Source organism: Bos javanicus, chromosome 21 (assembly GCF_032452875.1).
Source record: "Bos javanicus breed banteng chromosome 21, ARS-OSU_banteng_1.0, whole genome shotgun sequence".
NCBI classification, from domain to species: domain Eukaryota; kingdom Metazoa; phylum Chordata; class Mammalia; order Artiodactyla; family Bovidae; genus Bos; species Bos javanicus.
In genome coordinates, this window is record NC_083888.1 from 21,020,390 (window position 1) to 21,038,126 (window position 17,737).

The following is a 17,737-nucleotide window of genomic DNA, read 5'->3' on the forward strand; positions in this document are numbered from 1 at the left end:
CACCTACTGTGTGCAAGTTCAGTGGGCGACATACCCTCAGGAGGAGGACAGCCTGGGGCTCCGAAGGGCTGGGCTGTGTCCTGCCTCTAAGTCTGGGTGACTGAGACAGGGGAGCTGTGGGTGGGGGTGGCAGACCCTGCCTCCGGGGACAGTAGGTTTGTGCTCCAGTGAAGGGGTGGAGGTACCCAGCCAGCAGACAGCATCTCTTGCAGCGTCTCCCAGAGCCGAGATCCTGGGGCCAGGCCACAAAGGGTACCACCGCCCGCCTGGCCCCGCCCACCTCTGAAGACTACCCACTGCCAAACCCACACCTGCCAGGGCGAGTCTGGCTGCCCATCGGGTTTTTCCAGTTTGAGCAAGAACATCTCCTTACACCCCATTAAGGCTCCCACAGCACCTGGCCTGGAGATGAAAGGGGAGCCCGGGAAGGCAGCTCGCTCCTGGCAGAGGCAAGAAGGTGATCAGGCTTAAGAGACAGACAGGTTTCCGGGGGCCCCCAGCCACCCCTTGTTCCAGGGTGGCAGAGGGCCCAATGGTCAGTCAGCCCTTCAAGACCTGGCACAAGGAGCTGGCTCTTCTAGGAAGTCGCTTTGTGGCCCCAGGCCAATTCCCGGATGCTAATAATAGTAGCAAACAGGCCGCTGGGTTCACACTTTACATGTTTTCATTTCTGAGGGCAGGTCCTGTCGGCACCCAGCCCCACCTTAGGAGAAAGAGTCAAGGGGATGGGAGGAAGCAGAGGTGGGATTTGAACTCAGGCCTTCAGATTTCAGAGTCTCAGCTGTAAACCAGCACTTTTCAACCTGTCTTTAAATTACAGTAAGTCTACATGCGAACCAGTTCCGTTCTGAGAGCGTGTTCCTTAAGTCCAGTTTGTTCGTGAGTCCAACAAAGTTAGTCTGGGTACCCAACTAACACAATTGGCTATATAGTGAAGAGTGAGGAGAGTTAGTCACTCAGTCATATCCAGCTCTTTGCGACCCCATGGACTGTAGCCCGCCAGGCTCCTCTGTCCATGGGATTCTCCAGGCAAGAATACTGGAGTGGGTTGCCATTTCCTTCTCCAGGGGATCTTCCCTACCCAAGGATCGAACCCGCATCTCCTGTGTCTCCTGCATTAGCGGGCGGATTCTTGACCACTGGCACCACCTGGTAAGCCCCACACAGAGTACGTGCTGTGCTATGCAGGCTGTGGTCGGTATTAAATCAGATAACGCTCTTAGATTTGGCGCAGGCTGGCACTGGAGTTCTCAGGACCGCCAGCCAGTCTGCTAACATCAGGATTATGCCACCAGTTGAACAAGAATAAGAACACTGCCTACACAGGTGCTGCCCATACAGACGACTGCTCAGACCGGGCGGGGAGGACCCAGTGGCACTGTGCCCGGAAATGGCTTTGTAAACCGTCAAGGGCTCTGCCTGGACGAGCAGATGTGCTTGTTCCCTGCCCGGCCTGTGTTTCTGGGTCCCAAAAGAACTTGTTTTATCGTGCACCTTGGCACTCAGATCTGGGGGTGTTCAGAGGAGGCCCCGCATGTTCCTGATTCAGGACTCTGAATAGTCCTGGCCACAATGCAGGAAGGAGTGTGGCCCGTGGCTCTGGCCCACACACATGTGCGTGTACATACACGCGGTCTTCACCCAAGAAGCTTCCTGGACACTTTAGTTTCAAGGAATCAAGGCCAGCCTGGGGGTCTTAGACACTCCTCTTCACCCTGTGACCTGTGGGGGCTGTTTGCTGAGAGTGGGTCATCCCAGCTGGTAGCATTGAGACTAAGAAGGTGCCCAGTGGTCCCAGAAAGAGACACTACACACACATTCTGGTGAGAGGAGAGGTGGGTGTTGTCATTCTTTTAGAAGCGTGTTCTCTTTAAAATTATCTGTTTACTTTTTTGGCTGTGCTGTGCGGCTTGAGGGATCTTAGTTTTCTGATCAGGAATCAAACCCAGGCTCCTTGCAGTGGAAGCACAGAGTGCTAGCCATTGGACAGCCAGGGAATTTCCCAAAATTTTGGTCTTTTGAGCCACCCCGATGAGTTGTGAAATTTTAGAAAAGAGAAAACATCTGGTGTCTGACACAGGCTTCTCCAGGTGCACCGGGAAAGGACTTCCCACCTCCCCAGGGCTTCATGGTACATCCCAAGAGACCCTCACCACACCCCTGTCTGGCAACCCAGGGGCTCTTGTGTGGCTCAAAGCTGCAGCTGGAAACTTCCTTGAAGATGCTGGGTTCAGTTCCAGCATCTCTCCCCATGTACCTGATTTGGTTACTTTTTGTCTCTCAAAATAGTAGCTGCTTTTTCCAAATGTTCATGCACTTACCACTCCTTTGTAGGTCTTACTGCAGATATATTTAGTGATATTAAGAAAGTATCGGGCTTCCCTGGTGGCTCAGCGGTAGAGAATCTGCCTGCAATGCACGAGATGTGGGTTCGATCCCTGGGAAGATCCCCTGGAGAAGAGAATGGCAATCCACTCCAGTGTTCTTGCCTGGAGAATCTCATGGACAGAGGAGCCTGGCGGGCTAGAGTGCATAGAGGTCACAGAGTTGGACACGACTGAATGACTGAACTCCCAAGAAAATATCAAATATCTGGGGGCTGTGGGTGAATCACACAGTGTGTTTATATATCTTGCAAGGGTAAAGCAAAGAATTTCCTTTCATAGCTGATAGCACCTGTGCCAGGTATTTTCACTCACACGATCTCAGCCATCTTGTAGGAAAGGCAGCCATCCCTCCCGTTTGCACTTAAGGAAACTGAGGGTCTGAGAGATGAAGCAACTTGCCCCAAGGGCTCACAACCAGGAAGTGGCCTGGCTCGCTCCAGGCCCTCCTGCCACCCTCGGTCGTGGGGCCTCACCATGGCCCTCTCTGAGGAACCTCAACCCCACAGGCTGTCACCACAGCAGGTGGTGTGCTGAGGAAACCCTCAAGTCCACCGCAAACACCTGTGGTGAAGGCCAGACGTTTGGTTGGTTTATAATAGTCGCCTCCACTAAACTCATTTGGCCTTTGCGTCACATACCACATGCATTTGAATTTTAGCACCTGGGGACAGGTGGTCCACAGCTTAGCACTCTGCAGGTGAGGTTTTCTAAAGCAGGGGTCTTCACCCTGCAGGATCTAATGCCTGATGGTCTGAGGTTTTCTAAAGCAGGGGTCCTCACCCTGCAGGATCTAATGCCTGATGGTCTGAGGTGGAGCTGATGTGATGATAATAAAGTACACAGTAAATGTGATGCACTTGAATTGTCCAGAAACCAACCACGCCCCCCTCCCTACCCCACCCTGCTCCTGTCCGTGGAAAAACTGTCTTCCACGAAACCAGTTCCTGGTGCCAAAGAGCCTGGGAACTGTTGCTCTGAAGGGCCTCAGTGTCATCCTTTATGATCCAGATCAGAGGAAACTGGTTTGCACTCTGGGCTGAGCCGGCCACCCTGGCCACCTTCTCCTCTGATGTCTGTGGACCCGCCTGCCCTCAAGGCCCTCCCGCCCCACTGCCCTCCGTCCAGGCCACCCCAGAGGTTTCTGGCCTCTGCCCTCTGGTCCTCCTCCTACCTCTCCTCTAGCCTGCAGGTGAGAGGTTCCCCAGCCCCCATGAGTCCTGGGAGAGTACAGACCCCTCAGGGGCCGGCTGCGTCACCCCCGTCCTGGGGCTCCAGCCTCTTTCCCTGCTTTCTGTGTGCAGTCTGCCCTGAACCTCTCATCTCACGTCTGCATGTCTCAGGGGCTGCCCCCGGCCCCACCTTCATCCTCCTGGCTGGACTGCAGGTGTCCACCCCTCACGTGGGTTCTGACCCACGACTCACCATGTGACAGTGCGGGTGGTTAGGTGACTAAGGAGCGAGCTGGCACAGTACTGCCGCTGACGATGGCTTGCGTGGATGGCCATGTGCGTCTCATGTATGCATGTGTACACTCTCGGGCTGAATGTTTCCCCAGCTGTCCCTCCCCTCCGGAGATACATGAAGGCATTACGTGAATGAGAGAGGCATTCTTTACTCCTCTCCTGGCATAAATCCGGACTCGACTTGGGTGTGTGGGTGACTGCAAAATAAATGTTGATTACAGCATCGGCAGATGCTGCCAGGGACGCTGCTGGGCTGGAGGCTCAGGATGAGTCACGCCGGCTGCCGTGAGTGAGGAGAGGGCTCCGCGGCCAGGCCACCCTCCTCGGCCGTCCTCAGCCCTCGGCACATTCTCTGCCTGCTGCTCTTCTGCCATTTTCCCTTCCCTTCATCTCTCGCTGCAGCAGATGGGGAGGTGGGTGGGGGCTTCTGAGCAAGGTTCTCTTCTTCCTAGACTGTCTCAGCCCCTCTCTTGTGTACTGCATCCCATAGATCATGCTCACTGGACTGAAGGGCTCAGCTCTGGGAAGTGGAAACTAGGATCCTGTGTCACAGATGAGGGGCCTGAGGCTCCCCCAAACCAATATATAACGGGGTGAAGCCGGACCCCACAGCCAGTGGAGTCTCCGTTGACTCCCAAAGTGCCCGTTGACTTGCAAGAATCTTTCTGACACCCTTTAAAAAAAAAAAAAGCAAAGTTACTCTGTCTTTTTGTGGCACCCCATGCTTTTTGTGCTTTTTTCCTCTCCTGTTCCATGATTCTTTGTCTTGTCTCTGAAACCAAAATGTGAGGTCCCCGAGAGTGGGGTCTGTGTTTCCCACCAGCCACCATCACCAGCCTGGCCCAGGGCGTGGATGATGAATGGAATGATAACAGCAGCAACAACTCCCGGGAATCGAGTCCTTACTGTGCACCACCAGCCTTGTTATCAAACACAGCACAGGCGGCTGACTGTACTGCCCACTTTACTTAAGGAGCTCGAACATTTGCATGTGTTGGTCTCCACCAGGGGCCTGGAGCCCATCCCCCACGGATACCTGTATTTCCTTTCTTTCCTTTGCCTTAAAAAGCACTTAAGGGACTCCCCTGGTGGTCCAGTGGCTAAGACTTCTGCCCTCCCAATGTGGGGGCCTGGGTTCTATCCCTGGTCAGGGAACTAGAGCCCATACACAGCAGCTGATCCCACAGGCCACAGCTAAGACCTAGCACAGCCAAAATTAAAAAAAAAAATTTTAAAGCACTTAAGTTAGACTCAAGAATGAAACCCAAACTTCACTTACTTCTCTTGTGTGTATCCTAGATGGGGTGAGTTGGGTGAGTTACTCCTTTATGCCTTGGTTGCCTCCTCTGTAACGTGGGTTTGTTTCAAGACGTCACGCTTGGGACTTCCCTGGCATTCCATTCGTTAAGACTCTACACTTCCAATTCAGAGCCAGGGAGCTAAGGCCCCACATGCAGCGTGGTGTGGCCAAAGGGAAAAGAAAAAAGGGAGTCGTGCTTTCTGCCCATGATCTCATCAGGCAAAAAAGCCTGGCCTGAAGGAAGGGCTCAGTATGTGGTGGATCCTTTTCATGTCACAGTTCCTTGTCTTACAACAAGGAAACCGAGTCCCAGGGAGGTTGAGGAACTTGCCCAAGGTCACCTAGCTCATCTGTGGCAGAGATGGGGGTGTGGGCTGGGCCTGCCAGACCGAGAGCTGGGTTCCTCTCCCCTCTGTGTATTAGTCACTTAAGTCGTGTCCACTCCCTGCGATGCTATGAACTGTACCGCACCAGGCTCCTGTGTCCATGGGATTCTCCAGGCAAGAATACTGGAGTGGGCAGCTATTCCCTTTTTCAGGGGGATCTTCCTGACCCAGTGATCGAACTCTGGTCTCCTGGATTGCAGGCAGATTTATTTAGGCTGAGCCACTGACTGCGGAGACCTTGAGGGGCTGTCCTTCTATGCCTCCCCTCCCCCTCTGCTGCTGCCCATCTCTTCCTCCTTGGGCCCTGCTCCTGGTTTTCCTGATGTGCTCAGCCTGCCTTTTAGAGGAGAAACAGAGAGGTCATGTCATTGACACCTCCTTGGGCTTGGCAGGCCTGGATCACTGGGCCTTGCTGCGTCCTGAGTCCGGGCCTTGCCAGCTGCTTGCATGGGGCAGGTGGGAGCTACTCTGGAAGGGCCTTTGAGCCCCAGGACTTCGTGGACACCAGTACTTCCTCCCTGGCCCACAACACAGCTCAGCTTCAGCAGTAGCTCAAGCTGCCCATGGACTCCTGAAGGGGTCCAGGGCCTCTTTCTTCTCCATGTGGCTGTGGTTTCCCAGAGGACTTGATAGCATTTTCCACCAGCTCCCGTGTTTTCTCTGTCACTTTGAGACACTGGGGCCCGGCTGTGATCGGCTTGCTTTGTTTTCGGTGGTAAATCTGTTTCTCTTGTGTTGAAGGCAGGGGCTGGGGTGTCTGGGCCGGGAGTCGCATGACCTTCCTCTCCCGGGAACACAGGAAGAAGAAAAGAAAAAGGGGCATGATTGTAACCTGCTCAGATCTCACCTTCACCTCCTACTGGCTTGGTGACTTGGACAAATGACAGGCTTTCCCAAGCCTCAGTTGGCTTATCTGTAAAATGAAAATAAAGATGCCTGTCTCCCTGGGGTGGCTATATTGCGTGCCTGGAAGGTAGTATAAGCCCAACTAATGGCAGCTAAAAAGTTGGAAAAAACTGACAACCCTTACTTCTGTCTTCAGCTGTGGAGACAGGACTTCCCTGGCGGTCCAGTGGTTAAGATTCTGTGCTTCCACTGTAGGCGGCACAGGTTCGATCCCTGCATGCCACTTGGCATGGTCAAAAAAACTGCAGAGTCAGAGAGTCCCCACCAGTTGGTGCCACCTTTGCTCAGAGGCCATTTAGGATCACGAGGAAGAACGAATTATGAAGAGTGGTTGTGAATCTCACTGTTGTGTTTGGAGTGAGGGGAGCTGGGTACCGCAGTATCGCTGTGGGCCCCAGACTGGGACAGGCCCTGTGTCTCATGCATACGTGCGCACGAGGCAAGGTGGGGCCTGGAGGAGGTGTGGGACGTGGGGCAGTTTGTGTGTGCACTTTTCCTGAACTGCAGTGATTTCCTGCTGGGACAGGGATGCAAAGGGATGCTGGGCCCAGCTTAACCCTGAGTCTGGGTCTAGCCTTGTTCTCTCCTGAAGGGGCCTCTGGTGCCTCCCCTAGCCTGACCTCAGAGAAGCAGGGCCAAGCCCCCTAGGGTGCCCCGTCTCCCAGTGAGCCCTCATCCCCTGGACAACCCCCACCTGTGTTTACTTCCTCCCTGTGGTTGCATGTGTGCTCAGTCATGTCCGACTCTTTGCAACCCCATGGACTGTAGCCCACTAGGCTCCTCTGTCCATGGGATTTTCCAGGCAAGAATACTGGAGTGAGTTGCCGTTTCTTTCTTCAGGGGTTAGTGAGGTCAGTAGAGGGTCTGCATGGTGGCAAAGCAGGGGGTCCATTCTGGGATCTGTCTGAGTCTAGCCCTTGGAAAGAAAGATGGCTGGAGCTGATGAAATAGGGTTTCTTTTTTCTCCTTTCTTCTTTCTTCCCTCCTCCCTCCCTTTCTCACTCTCTCCCTCCCCTCTTCCCTCTCTCTTTCTTTCTTTTTAGCAAGAGATAAATAAATGTCGCCCTGAGATGACAAGAGAATATTGAAAGAGATAAAAAGGCGAGTAAAAGGGACTAGAGACCAGAAGCAAAGGACAGAGGGGGATTTGGGCTATATACCGCAATGAGGGGAGAGATGAAAGAGGAAAGAAAGAGATGGGAACGCAGGACCGAGTGGCAGAGCAGAGGATGGGGTTGCCACGGAAACGGAAGGAGGGAGAGGAAGACGGATGGAGAAGGCTGAGGGCTCAGTGTGGGAGGGGCCTGAGACAAGGCTGGGGAGGAGGAAGGGAAGCCAGGAGGGGCTCCCAGGTCTGAATCGGGCCCGGTGTGGAGAAACCGAGGTTGGAAAGGAAATAAGAGCTGACCCAGAAAGCTCATCCCCACCCAAAGGTGGCAGGGTGGAGAGAGCTGGGCCTGGGCCCCTGGGGCTGGCCCAGCTGGGGTCTGCCCTGCCCTACCCATCAGGGACTGCCTCTCTTTAAGCCTCAGTTTCCACAACTGTAAAATGGAAATGGTTCTCCTCCCCATGAGGGCTGCCTGGAAGCCTGGGAACTGCACGCGCTCATCACAGGACCTGACAAAGGTCAAGCCCAATAAAGGCTCCCGATGTTCCTTCAGTTGTGATTCTTATCTTTGTCCGTGAACTTGTGAGCCCAAGTTTTGTTTGTTTTTCCCTGTTACATTACGCTGGTGATCTTTGGGTCCAGATGAGTGTCCTTGTTTCAAGAATAGACTTGCTTTTTGCTTCTGGAATTGGAGAAAAGACACGAGCCTTGCAGAAACATGAAGCTTGCCATTCCTTCTCCTGGGAACCGGGACTAGTCCTGGAGCTCAGGGAAAAGAAGCACAGACCTGGGGGTGTCCACCTGGGGATCGGCAAGGGGCTCTTTTTTTTTTTTTTTCTTCCCACTTGGAATGGATGTTCTCGAAAGGCACAGCGATCATTCTAGATGTGTGCTCTGTGAGGACGGCACCATGGGCGCACGGACGTGCTGTCTGCCCTCCCATAGTCTGTGATCTAACTGGGGTACCAGACATTGAGCAAATAATTACACAATTAGACCTGTCGTTGAAAATTGTGGTAAAGTCCAGGAAGGAAAAGCAGTAAGCTTATAACTACTTAGAACTTGGGGGACCAGACCTGGCTGGAAGAGTGGGCAGGGAAGGTTCCTGAGGAAGTGATGCCGGAGTTGAAGGCTGGAGGCTGAGGGACAAGAGAGCATTCAAGGCACCGGGAACAGCATGTGAATCTGTTAAAGAAAATAAGGAAGGGCCACGTGGCTGGAGGGTGATGACTAAGGGAACAAGCAGTGCTATGAAGTTGCCACGTAAGCAAGGGCCAATCAAGCAAGTTCTTACAGGTCTTTACTGATGTGTCTGGACTTGATGCAGCCGACAGGCTGGTGGGGGAGCCTGAGTGTGTGGGGCGGCTGCCATGTTTGCTGTGGATGAATGGGTGGGTGGATGGACATGCACTGGGAATCGAGAGCCTCAGTTTGGTGCCCGTTGTGGGGCGGGAGCCTTGGGGCCTCAGTTTCCACATCTGTCAAATGACAGCATTGGACAGAAGCGTCCCCAAAGGCCCTTCCAACCCTACTGATGAAGATTCCAAGACCAGCCTCGAAGATGAGGGGTCTTCAGCAAGGCTACTTTCCTGCTGCGGGAGAACCCAGCTTTCTCTCTTTGTGGCAAGCAAGGCATCAGGCCGGAGGAACCCTCGCCCACAGCCTTCTGGGGACGCAGGGACTTGCGATCAGAGGCACACGTCACCCCTGTACCCGAGGAGGATGCCATGTGCTTTGTTTGCAGCTCTATAGGCAGCTCAGTGTTTGTTCCTGGCAGTTAATTAGATGCTCTGTTATTTTGGGCTCATTTCCACAAGGGGTTCCAGGTGGCTCAGTGGTAAAGAATCTGCCTGCCAGTGCAGGAGACACAGAAGACAGGGATTGGAGCCCTGGGTCAGGAGGACCTCCTAGAGGAGGGCACAGCAATGAAGAATACTCCAGTGTTCTTCCCTGGAAGCTCCCATGGACAGAGGAGCCTGGCGGGCTACATCCATGGGGCCGCAAAGAGTCACAAGCACTCTCTACAAGAATCAAGAACCCACGCAGTTTTCCTCAGGACAGAACGGTGACTGAGGGTCCCCAGGCTGGCGGCAGGGGCTGGCAGCTTTCAGGAACCCGGACTCCCCAGGAGTGCATGGCCTTGCTTCTCCGGACATGCTCACCCCCTCCTCCTCGGAGGGCTGGCTCCAGCTGGCTCCGTGTCACTGCCCCTGAGTTTTGGCCTTATTCCACCTCACATGCACCTTTGTGTATGAAGAGTTTGCTTGAGAGTGTAAGGCTTGATGCATAGCTGTGCTTCCAAGAGGGGAACCTCCATGGCCTAAGTCCATCTGGGACATGAGAAGAAGCAGACCAGTGGTCTCAGCTCCTGTATGAACCGCCTGCGGTGGTGGGTAGGCGTGGGTGTGCTGCATGGGGGTCCTGGCCTGGGCATCGGACCCCTCAGAGTGGGGAAGAAGGGCCCATCAGGTGCAGGCGTCACAGCATCCATGGGAGGGTACTCTTCATTCACCCTCAGGCCCAGGCCATGTGGGTGCTCATCAGCTCTTACTAATTCATTTTGAGAATCAGAATGTATTGGGAAGATTTGGAGAAACATGATATCCAGGCCCCAGAGGCAGAGATTCTGATTTAACTGGCACAGGCACCGGTGCTCTCATCAGGCAGTGCCAGTTGGACCCTGTGAAGTCAGGACCTCTGTCCTTGGAAGAGTTTGAATTGAGAGTGGGCCCAAGATTGTGCCTGGAGAATCCCATGGACAGAGGAGCCTGGCGGGCTACAGTCCATGGGGTCCAAAGAGTCGGACACGACTGAGTGGACTAACACTTCTGGGGCTTCTCAGGTCACACTAATAGTAATGAACCTGCCTTCCAGTGCAAGAGATGTAGGAGATACAGTTTTGATCCCTGGGTTGGGAAGATCCCCTGGAGAAGGAAATGGCAACTCACTCCAGTATTCTTGCCTGGAGAATCCCATGGACAGAGGAGCCTGGTGTCTTTCTCTCCGGACAGTCCCCTGCAGTCACCGTCCTACGGGGTGGACCTTTGGTGGGGGAGAGGGCCCATCAACAGATACAATTGTGAATCGCTACAACTGTATCAGCGTTCTCTAGAGAAACAGAACCAGCAGGATATATACACAGAGAGAGAGATTTATTTTAAGGAATTGGCTCATGCGGTTGTGGAGGCTGGCAAGTCCAAAATCTGCAGGGCAGGCTGGCAGGCTGGAGGCCCAAGCAGGATTTCTGTGATATGCAATCCCCTTCTTCTCTGGGGAAACTTTGAGGTTTTTTTTTCTGAAAACTTCAACTGATTAGATGAGAGCTGCCCATGTTAAGGAGGGTAATCTGCCTTACTTAAAGTCAGCTGATTGTAGATGTTAATCACATCAACCATGACATCACAGCATCAGAAGATCCAGATTGTTGTTTGACCAAACACCTGGGCACCCAGCCTAGACACTGGTAAAATTAACCTGCTGTTCCCAGGCTGTGGAAGAGGCCTTCGCCTTGCCCCCAGGCAAAGGAATATCTCCTGGGAGGCCATGCCTGTGTGTGTGTGCCGTGTGGGCTCAGTTGCTCAGTTGTGTCCGACTCTTTGTGACCCCATAGACTGTAGCCCACCAGGCTCCTCTTTCCAGGGAATTCTCCAGGCGAGGGTACTGGAGCGGGTTGCCATTTTCTTCTCCAGGGGATCTTCCTAACCCAGGGATTGAATTTGAGTCTCTTATGCCTCTTGCATTGGCAAGTGGATTTTCTTTTTTTTTTTTAAACCAGTGAGCCACCTAGGAAGCCTGATTGCTAAAGAAGGAACGGGTATTCACCCAGTGGGAGGGAAGGAGCAAGTCCTGCCAGGGGAGTCAGCCTGTGCAAAGGCCCTGAGGTAGGAAACAGCACTGTGTATATTTGTGTGTATGTGTAAGATGCAGACGTACAGGAAGCTTTAAAAGAGGGTCAGGTAGATTTTGGCTGACGATGGGCTTCTGGGCTTCACCAGCATCTCACTGTGTAACCTTGGACCAGTCCTTTCCCCTCATCGGGCCCTCCTGTGTTGGGTTGGTGGCCCAGCCACTCTGACCTCTGGAGCCAGAGCTTAGCAAATCTGTCCAAGGAAAAAGGGGAAGCTGAGGCAGAGAGCGACTCCTGTAAGGAAGAGCCTCGGACACTTCCCCCTGGGCCACCCCACCCCCACCCCAGCCGCCTGGTCAGCTCCAGAGTCCAATGAGACCTTGTGGGCTGGACAGAAGTGAGACTGCGGCAAGGAGCCCTGAGGTTTGCACAAACCTCCAGCCTTTACTTTCGCTTCCTTTTCCTTTCATGGGATGTGAGCAGAGTTTACCCTTAAGAGGGGGACAACAGAGGAAACAAAGAGGGTGGTTTTGCTCTAAGTTGAAGTCCCGTGAGGTGCTTTTTTTTAAAAAAAAAAAAACAGTCATTTTCATACCTGTCACTCCCTATCCCCCTCCCTGGGCACAGACACTGGTCCTGTCCCCGCCACTCAGAGTTCAGCCTCTCGGGACCCAGCGGCTATTCTGTGGGGCCCTGTACCCACCTGAGCCCAGTGCTTCATCTCCCAAAGTTCCTGGTGCCTCAGGTTTTAGACTGAGCTTGCTCAGAGCAGCTCCCCCTGGTGTGGGAACTTATGCTTCTTACCATGTCCTCGGACTTCCCAGGTGGCGCAGTGGTGAAGAACCCTCCTGCCAATGCAGGAAACCCAGGTTCCATCTGTGGGTCAGGAAGATCCCCTGGAGAAGGGAATGGCGACCCACTCCAGTATTCTTGCCTGGAGAATTCCATGGACAGGGGAGCCTGTCGGGCTGCAGTCCATGGGGTCGCAAAGAGTCGGACACCACTTAGGAAGTGAACAACAGCAACAACTAAGAAATCTTCACAGCCAAGAATGGCACCCCGCGCCTGGCCGGTGGGTTGAGTCAGTGATTCAGCTGCAGTACCAAAGGGGTGAACCTGTCTCCCCAGCAGGAGCCCGGGGCTCGTGGGGCCTGTGTCAGGGAGCAGACCCTCAAAAATCACCCTGAGGGTAATGGATCACAGGGCACTGAGTGACGTCCCAAGACTGGGCAAAAGCCCCGGAGCATTCCTGTGTCTTCAGTTGGTTTTTGAGATGTCCTGGTGGCAAGAGTGAGGCAAAAATAGCCAGATGATCACAAAGTCTTGTTGGTTCTTCCTTCCAAATGACTCCTGTATTGCCAGCCCCAAGTAAGACCAGGCCTCAACTCCCCCACTGTCTGGTTCCCAGGGACAATGGTGGCCCTGAGCTCCATGACCCTCCCCTGGTGCATGAAGGTGGGGGTCTCCATGAGAGGAGCTTTTAAAGCAGTGTAGCTGAGAGGAAGTGGGCTCCCGTCTTGGGGAGGAGACCCCAGAACACAGGCAGGTAAGCCAAGGATTAACCCGCCCTCAAGTTCCCAAGAAGCCACTTGTGCCCATTTTACAGATGAGGAAACTGAGACCCTGGGGGACCAGGTGACTTTGTCCAGGGTCACCGAGCAAGTCACTCATTAATTCATTTGACAAGCTTGTGTCAGTGTTTTACAGGGACCTTAGCACAGCAATAGATGAAGCATCAGTGAGAGCTCTGGGGGCCCTGGGGCCCTGCCTGGGCTGGGGAGGCCTCCTGCTGGGCCTCCGGGAATGAGACTGTGTCTTTCCCCATGGGCTGGCCTGGGAGAGGGTGATGCTAAGCCCTGGGAAATAGGACAGCCCTGGGCTTCTGGTGTCATTGGCACAGTCCCCTCCCCCTCTGCAGGCACCTCCTCCCCCTCCCCCGCTTTTGTTTCTTGGCCTCCGCAGCCTCTCCCCTCCTTCCCTCTCTCTCTCTCCCCCTCTCTCTGTCTCTCTCTGCTGTGGCCCCCCTCCCCCCAACTCCCCTTGCAGGTCTTCACACTACAATTAAGCAGTGATTCTATTCCCTCTGTCTCCCTGCCTTTTCCATTCCCTTTCTCTCCACCCTGGGGACCAGGGTGTCCTGGTAGGAGGCTGAGCCACATCCCCTCCCCTGGTGGCCCTTCATCTCACAGCCCAGGCAGTGCAGAGCCCAGGGCGGTCTGAGTTCCCCTTTCTCTGGGACACTGTAGAGAGCTTTTGTTCTGAGCCCACAGCACAAGGGGTGGGAGAGAGGCCTTGCCCTGAGAAGCCACGTGCCGCAAGAGGGCCCAGGCCGATGACAAGAGGGGCCCTGAAGTGTGGGGACCCCGCCCTGGCGCACAGGTGGGGTGCGCCTCCTGCCCTGGGCAGCCCGTGCCAGGATGTTAAAACAGGAGGGCTGTGGCCTGTGAGAAGAGCTGGGGCGGGGGTGGGGGGCACAAAAAGATGGCCCAGGAGGAGGAGGAATGATGGCACCCGCGTTGCAAAACCCCCAGCTTCCCAACCCCCGGGCCCCGTGTGCGATAGGCAGACAAACTCGCATGTGAAATGCAGGAGAATTAGATTCCCTCTGTCTTCTTTCTCCGGGCCTCTGTCTCAACAAACACAGCTCCTCCCCCCCCCCCCACACACAGCCTGCCTGGCTGCCCCAGTGAACACTCAGCCCCTTCAGCGTGTATTTACAGGGTGATATGCATCGGTTAAGCAGGGGCCTGACCAGCAGGTGGGTTAATCAAGGCTCCCAGAAAGAAGTGCTTTCTGAGTGGATACCCAAGGAGAGAGGGGCTCTAGCTGCCCTGGAAGGGGACCCGCCTTGCCCAGTCCGGCTGGAGCCTTGGACCAGCCAGACAGGAGCGGGTCCTGAGTCTACCTGTGCGTTCCCGCTGGCTCACGGGAGCCTGAGGAGGGAGGGCTCGGAGCCAAGACGCGGCCTCCCAGGTTGCACGGTCGGCGGGGCGGAGCTGCAGGTACGGAGCCTGGATGGGCCAAGGTGCTGACCCAGTGCTGCCCTCACTGCCGGGGCACTGTTCTGTCTTCTAGTTCCCCAACCAGGGATCAAATCCATGCCCCCTTCATTGGAAGCACAGAGTCTTTAGTACTGGCCTGCCAGGGCACTCTTGAGCTTGCTACTTACACCTCGGATTCCCGGGCCGTGGAGTGTGGTGCCCACTACTGCCCACCCCCACGGGGTTGTTTTTAGGATTAAAAGGCTTGCCTAGGACCTGCTGAGCACTCAATCACCGCATTTGTGGTTAGTTGTTGGCAGCTGTGTGTCCCCACACTTGGGCATAAACCCCTCGAGAGCAAGGGCCGTGGGCAGGTCCCCGTCTACACTCAGGCACAGGCTGTAGTCCTCAGCCCCAAAGTAAACCACCAGCCTGTCCCCGTGGGAGGGGGATGCATGGTGGCCGGGGGCAGGTTCAGCTTGCACCTGGGTTCCTGGTATGAGCCTTGGGAGTGGCCCTTCTGCTCTTAGAAGGTCCTCCTAACAGGGCTGGAATGTTACACGACCACCCTCCCTGTGGGGAGCTGCCCCAGACATGTGCTTCCATGGGCAGGCGCTCATCTGCCAATGTCTGTGTGTGTGCTCAATCATGTCCGACTCTGCGAGCCCATGGACTGTAGCCCCCCGGTCTTCTCTATCCATGGATTTTCCAGGCAAGAATATGGAGTGAGTTGTCATTTCCCCTTCCAAGGGATCTTCCTGACCCAGGGATCGAACCCGCGTCTCCTGCATTGGCAGGCGGGTTATTTACCACTTGCACCGCCTGAGAAGCCCTCATCTGCCGATAGAGTGATGTGTTATGGGTTTCTTTGCTCCCATTCCCTTCAGGTGCTAGAAGAGGGGTGCTGCCAGGGACTGGGGCCTGGAGGAAAGCACAGGAGATGTGGAATCTAGAAAAATAGCGCTGATCCACCTATTTGTAGGGCAGCAATAGAGACACAGACATAGAGAACAGACATGTAGAAGGAGAGGGTGGGATGATTGGAGAGAGGAGCCTGGAAACATATACATCCCCATGGGTAAAACAGGTAAATAGTGGGAATTTGCTGTATGATGCAGGGAGCTCAACCCTGGGGCTCTGTGACAACCTAGAGGGGTGGGGTGGGGTGGGGAGGTGGGAGGGAGGAGACATCTGTATACTTAAGGCTGATCTGTGTTGTTGTATGGCAGAAACCAACACAACATTGTAAGACAGTTATCCTCCAATTAAAAATAAAGTAGGTGGGATTGGAGGGGAGAAAAGCACAGGGGAGGGACTGACATCTCTGCCGACATACTCATCTCATGTCCTCAGCACCCCAGGACTCAGGCATCACCTCCCTCTCAGCAGAGATGAGGAAACTGAGGCTCAGGGCATGACAGGATGAGCCTGAACCAGAAACGGGCAAAGTCCAGATCTGAATTCAGAATCCAGGCCAAGTCCCAGCACAGGCTCCGCCGCTGAGGGTCAGTCCCTCCCCTCTGCTGGCCCTGCCTTTGGGGAAGTCTGGAAAAAGTGCTGAGCTGCTTGTTTTCTCAAGCCCACAGCTGACACGAGGGCTGCCGCTGGGCGCTGCTGGACGCTGGGTCAGATGGGCCGCTGTCCTCCGAGGCAGTGAGGCTCCCCGCACAGGGAGGCAGGGGGGTTGCAGTGGGCACAGCAGTCTCCTCTGGACACCACGGGGGACCTCATTGCCTTTCATCTCCAAGCACAGGGCCCAACCCAGACCAAGGATTTAGCAAATTATTTGCTGCACTGATCAAATGAGTTCTTAGTCTCTAGAGGCTGACATAGAATCACCCAAACCTTTGATGAATTTGGGACCCCAGAATGGAGAAATCTCTCAGGTCTGTGGTTTTCATCCAGAAAGTCTGCTTCTTTGAGGACTTCCCTGGCGGTCCAGTTAATTTTATTTATTTATTTATTTATTTAGGCCATGCCATGCAGCATAGGGGGGGCGGTCTTATAGTTCCCCAACTAGGGATAGAACCCTGCATTGGGTTCCCCCCTGCATTGGGAATGCAGAGTCTTAACCACTGGGCCCCCCCAGGGAAGTCCCCCTCCCCCATTCTTGGATGGGGAAACTGAGATGCAGAAGTGACTTAGCTTAGTCACTTGTATGTGACAGAGCTGGGACTTGAGGCCAGGCTGCCTGACTCCCAGCTGAGTGTTCTTTCCAACTCGGGGTGGGAGGGTGAGCTCTCTCCATCAGGGCTAGCCACCCCCTCCTCACAACCCCCAGCCTGTTCCAGAGGTTTTCCTTCCGTCCGACCCTTTCCACAAGAGCCCTGCTTTAAGCTTAATAGTTTACTCTTTAGTGTCCATTTCAAGGAGGCTAAAATTCCTCTCTGGGGTATTTTATTTTTAGCTGGCTTCAGGAAGGGGAAGCTCCTCTGGCCTACTAGGGGGAGGGAGACACCGGCCGGGAGCCTGCTTCCTGAGGAAGGGCCGCCGCCATGCACCTGACCCTGGCCCCGGAGGAAGCCTCAGGCAGGAGCCACCACAGTCCTGTCTTTCCCCTTCCTTATGGAGCGCCTCTGTTGTGCTGTGCTAGACACCGAGCAGGGGGGCAGGGTGCAATCTGATGAGGACCCCAGGCCAGGGAGGAGGCCCTCCCACATCAGGGAGAGCTGGAGAGCTGAGAAGCACCGGGAACTGGGGGAATTTCAGGGAAGCCTGGGGAGCTGGTGGGAGGAGCCAGGAGCTCAGTGGGGTTGGGGAAAGGGCACCCCGGTGGGAGAACTCTGTGCAAAGGCCAGGCTACGCAGAGGGCACCGGTGTGGCAGATCCCCTAGGAAGGCAGGAAGCTGATGCCCCGGCTTTGGACCCGGACAGGTGGGCTTAGTGGCTTTTGTAGAAACACCTGTTGGATCACAGAACGTGGCTGTGAAGCTGGGAGCTAGTTTTAGCATTCACTTCAGCCAGTTTTCTCCAGCTTGTTAGCCATCACAGACTCCTTTCAAGTCAGATCTTTTATGAAATTCCAGGGTACATATCAGACACAAGCTATATTTTAATCAGTGTAAACGTAGGTCATTAAATGTGCAACATTTAGCTAATCAAGAGCAATGACCTGTTGTGCAAGGCACAGTCATTTAGCATCAGGGCTGACAGGTGGTAACTGCTGTCTGAGCTTGGCCTCGGCACCTAATTTATTTTTGTGTGTTGCCTTGTTCTTGCCCAATATATTTAAAAACCCAAAACACCACATTCACATGGCCAAGCAAATGGTGACAGTTGTACAGTCTCAAGGTCAGTGTAAAATTATACCTTAGACACAAAGCCATTGTGTGGGAACAAGGTATATATTTCATTTGAGT

General features: G+C 54.4%; 1 protein-coding gene across 7 annotated transcripts in view; it reads left to right on the forward strand.

Moving 5' to 3' along the window:
* ZNF710 (zinc finger protein 710) overlaps window positions 1–17,737 on the forward strand; it is a 74,071-nt gene that overhangs the window by 42,095 nt on the left and 14,239 nt on the right. Inside the window, exon 1 of one of the 7 annotated variants that reach the window (XM_061394451.1) lies at window positions 5–15,465. The exons of 4 other annotated variants lie outside the window; for them this stretch is intronic. Coding sequence is in view for 2 of the 3 variants with exons in the window: in XM_061394445.1 (XP_061250429.1) it covers window positions 17,002–17,252 (251 nt within the window). In the remaining variant the exon portion in view is untranslated. Of the gene's footprint in view, window positions 1–4; window positions 15,466–15,551; window positions 17,253–17,737 lie in introns of those variants that run through there. 2 more of the 7 variants (XM_061394445.1, XM_061394446.1) reach the window with 2 other exon arrangements.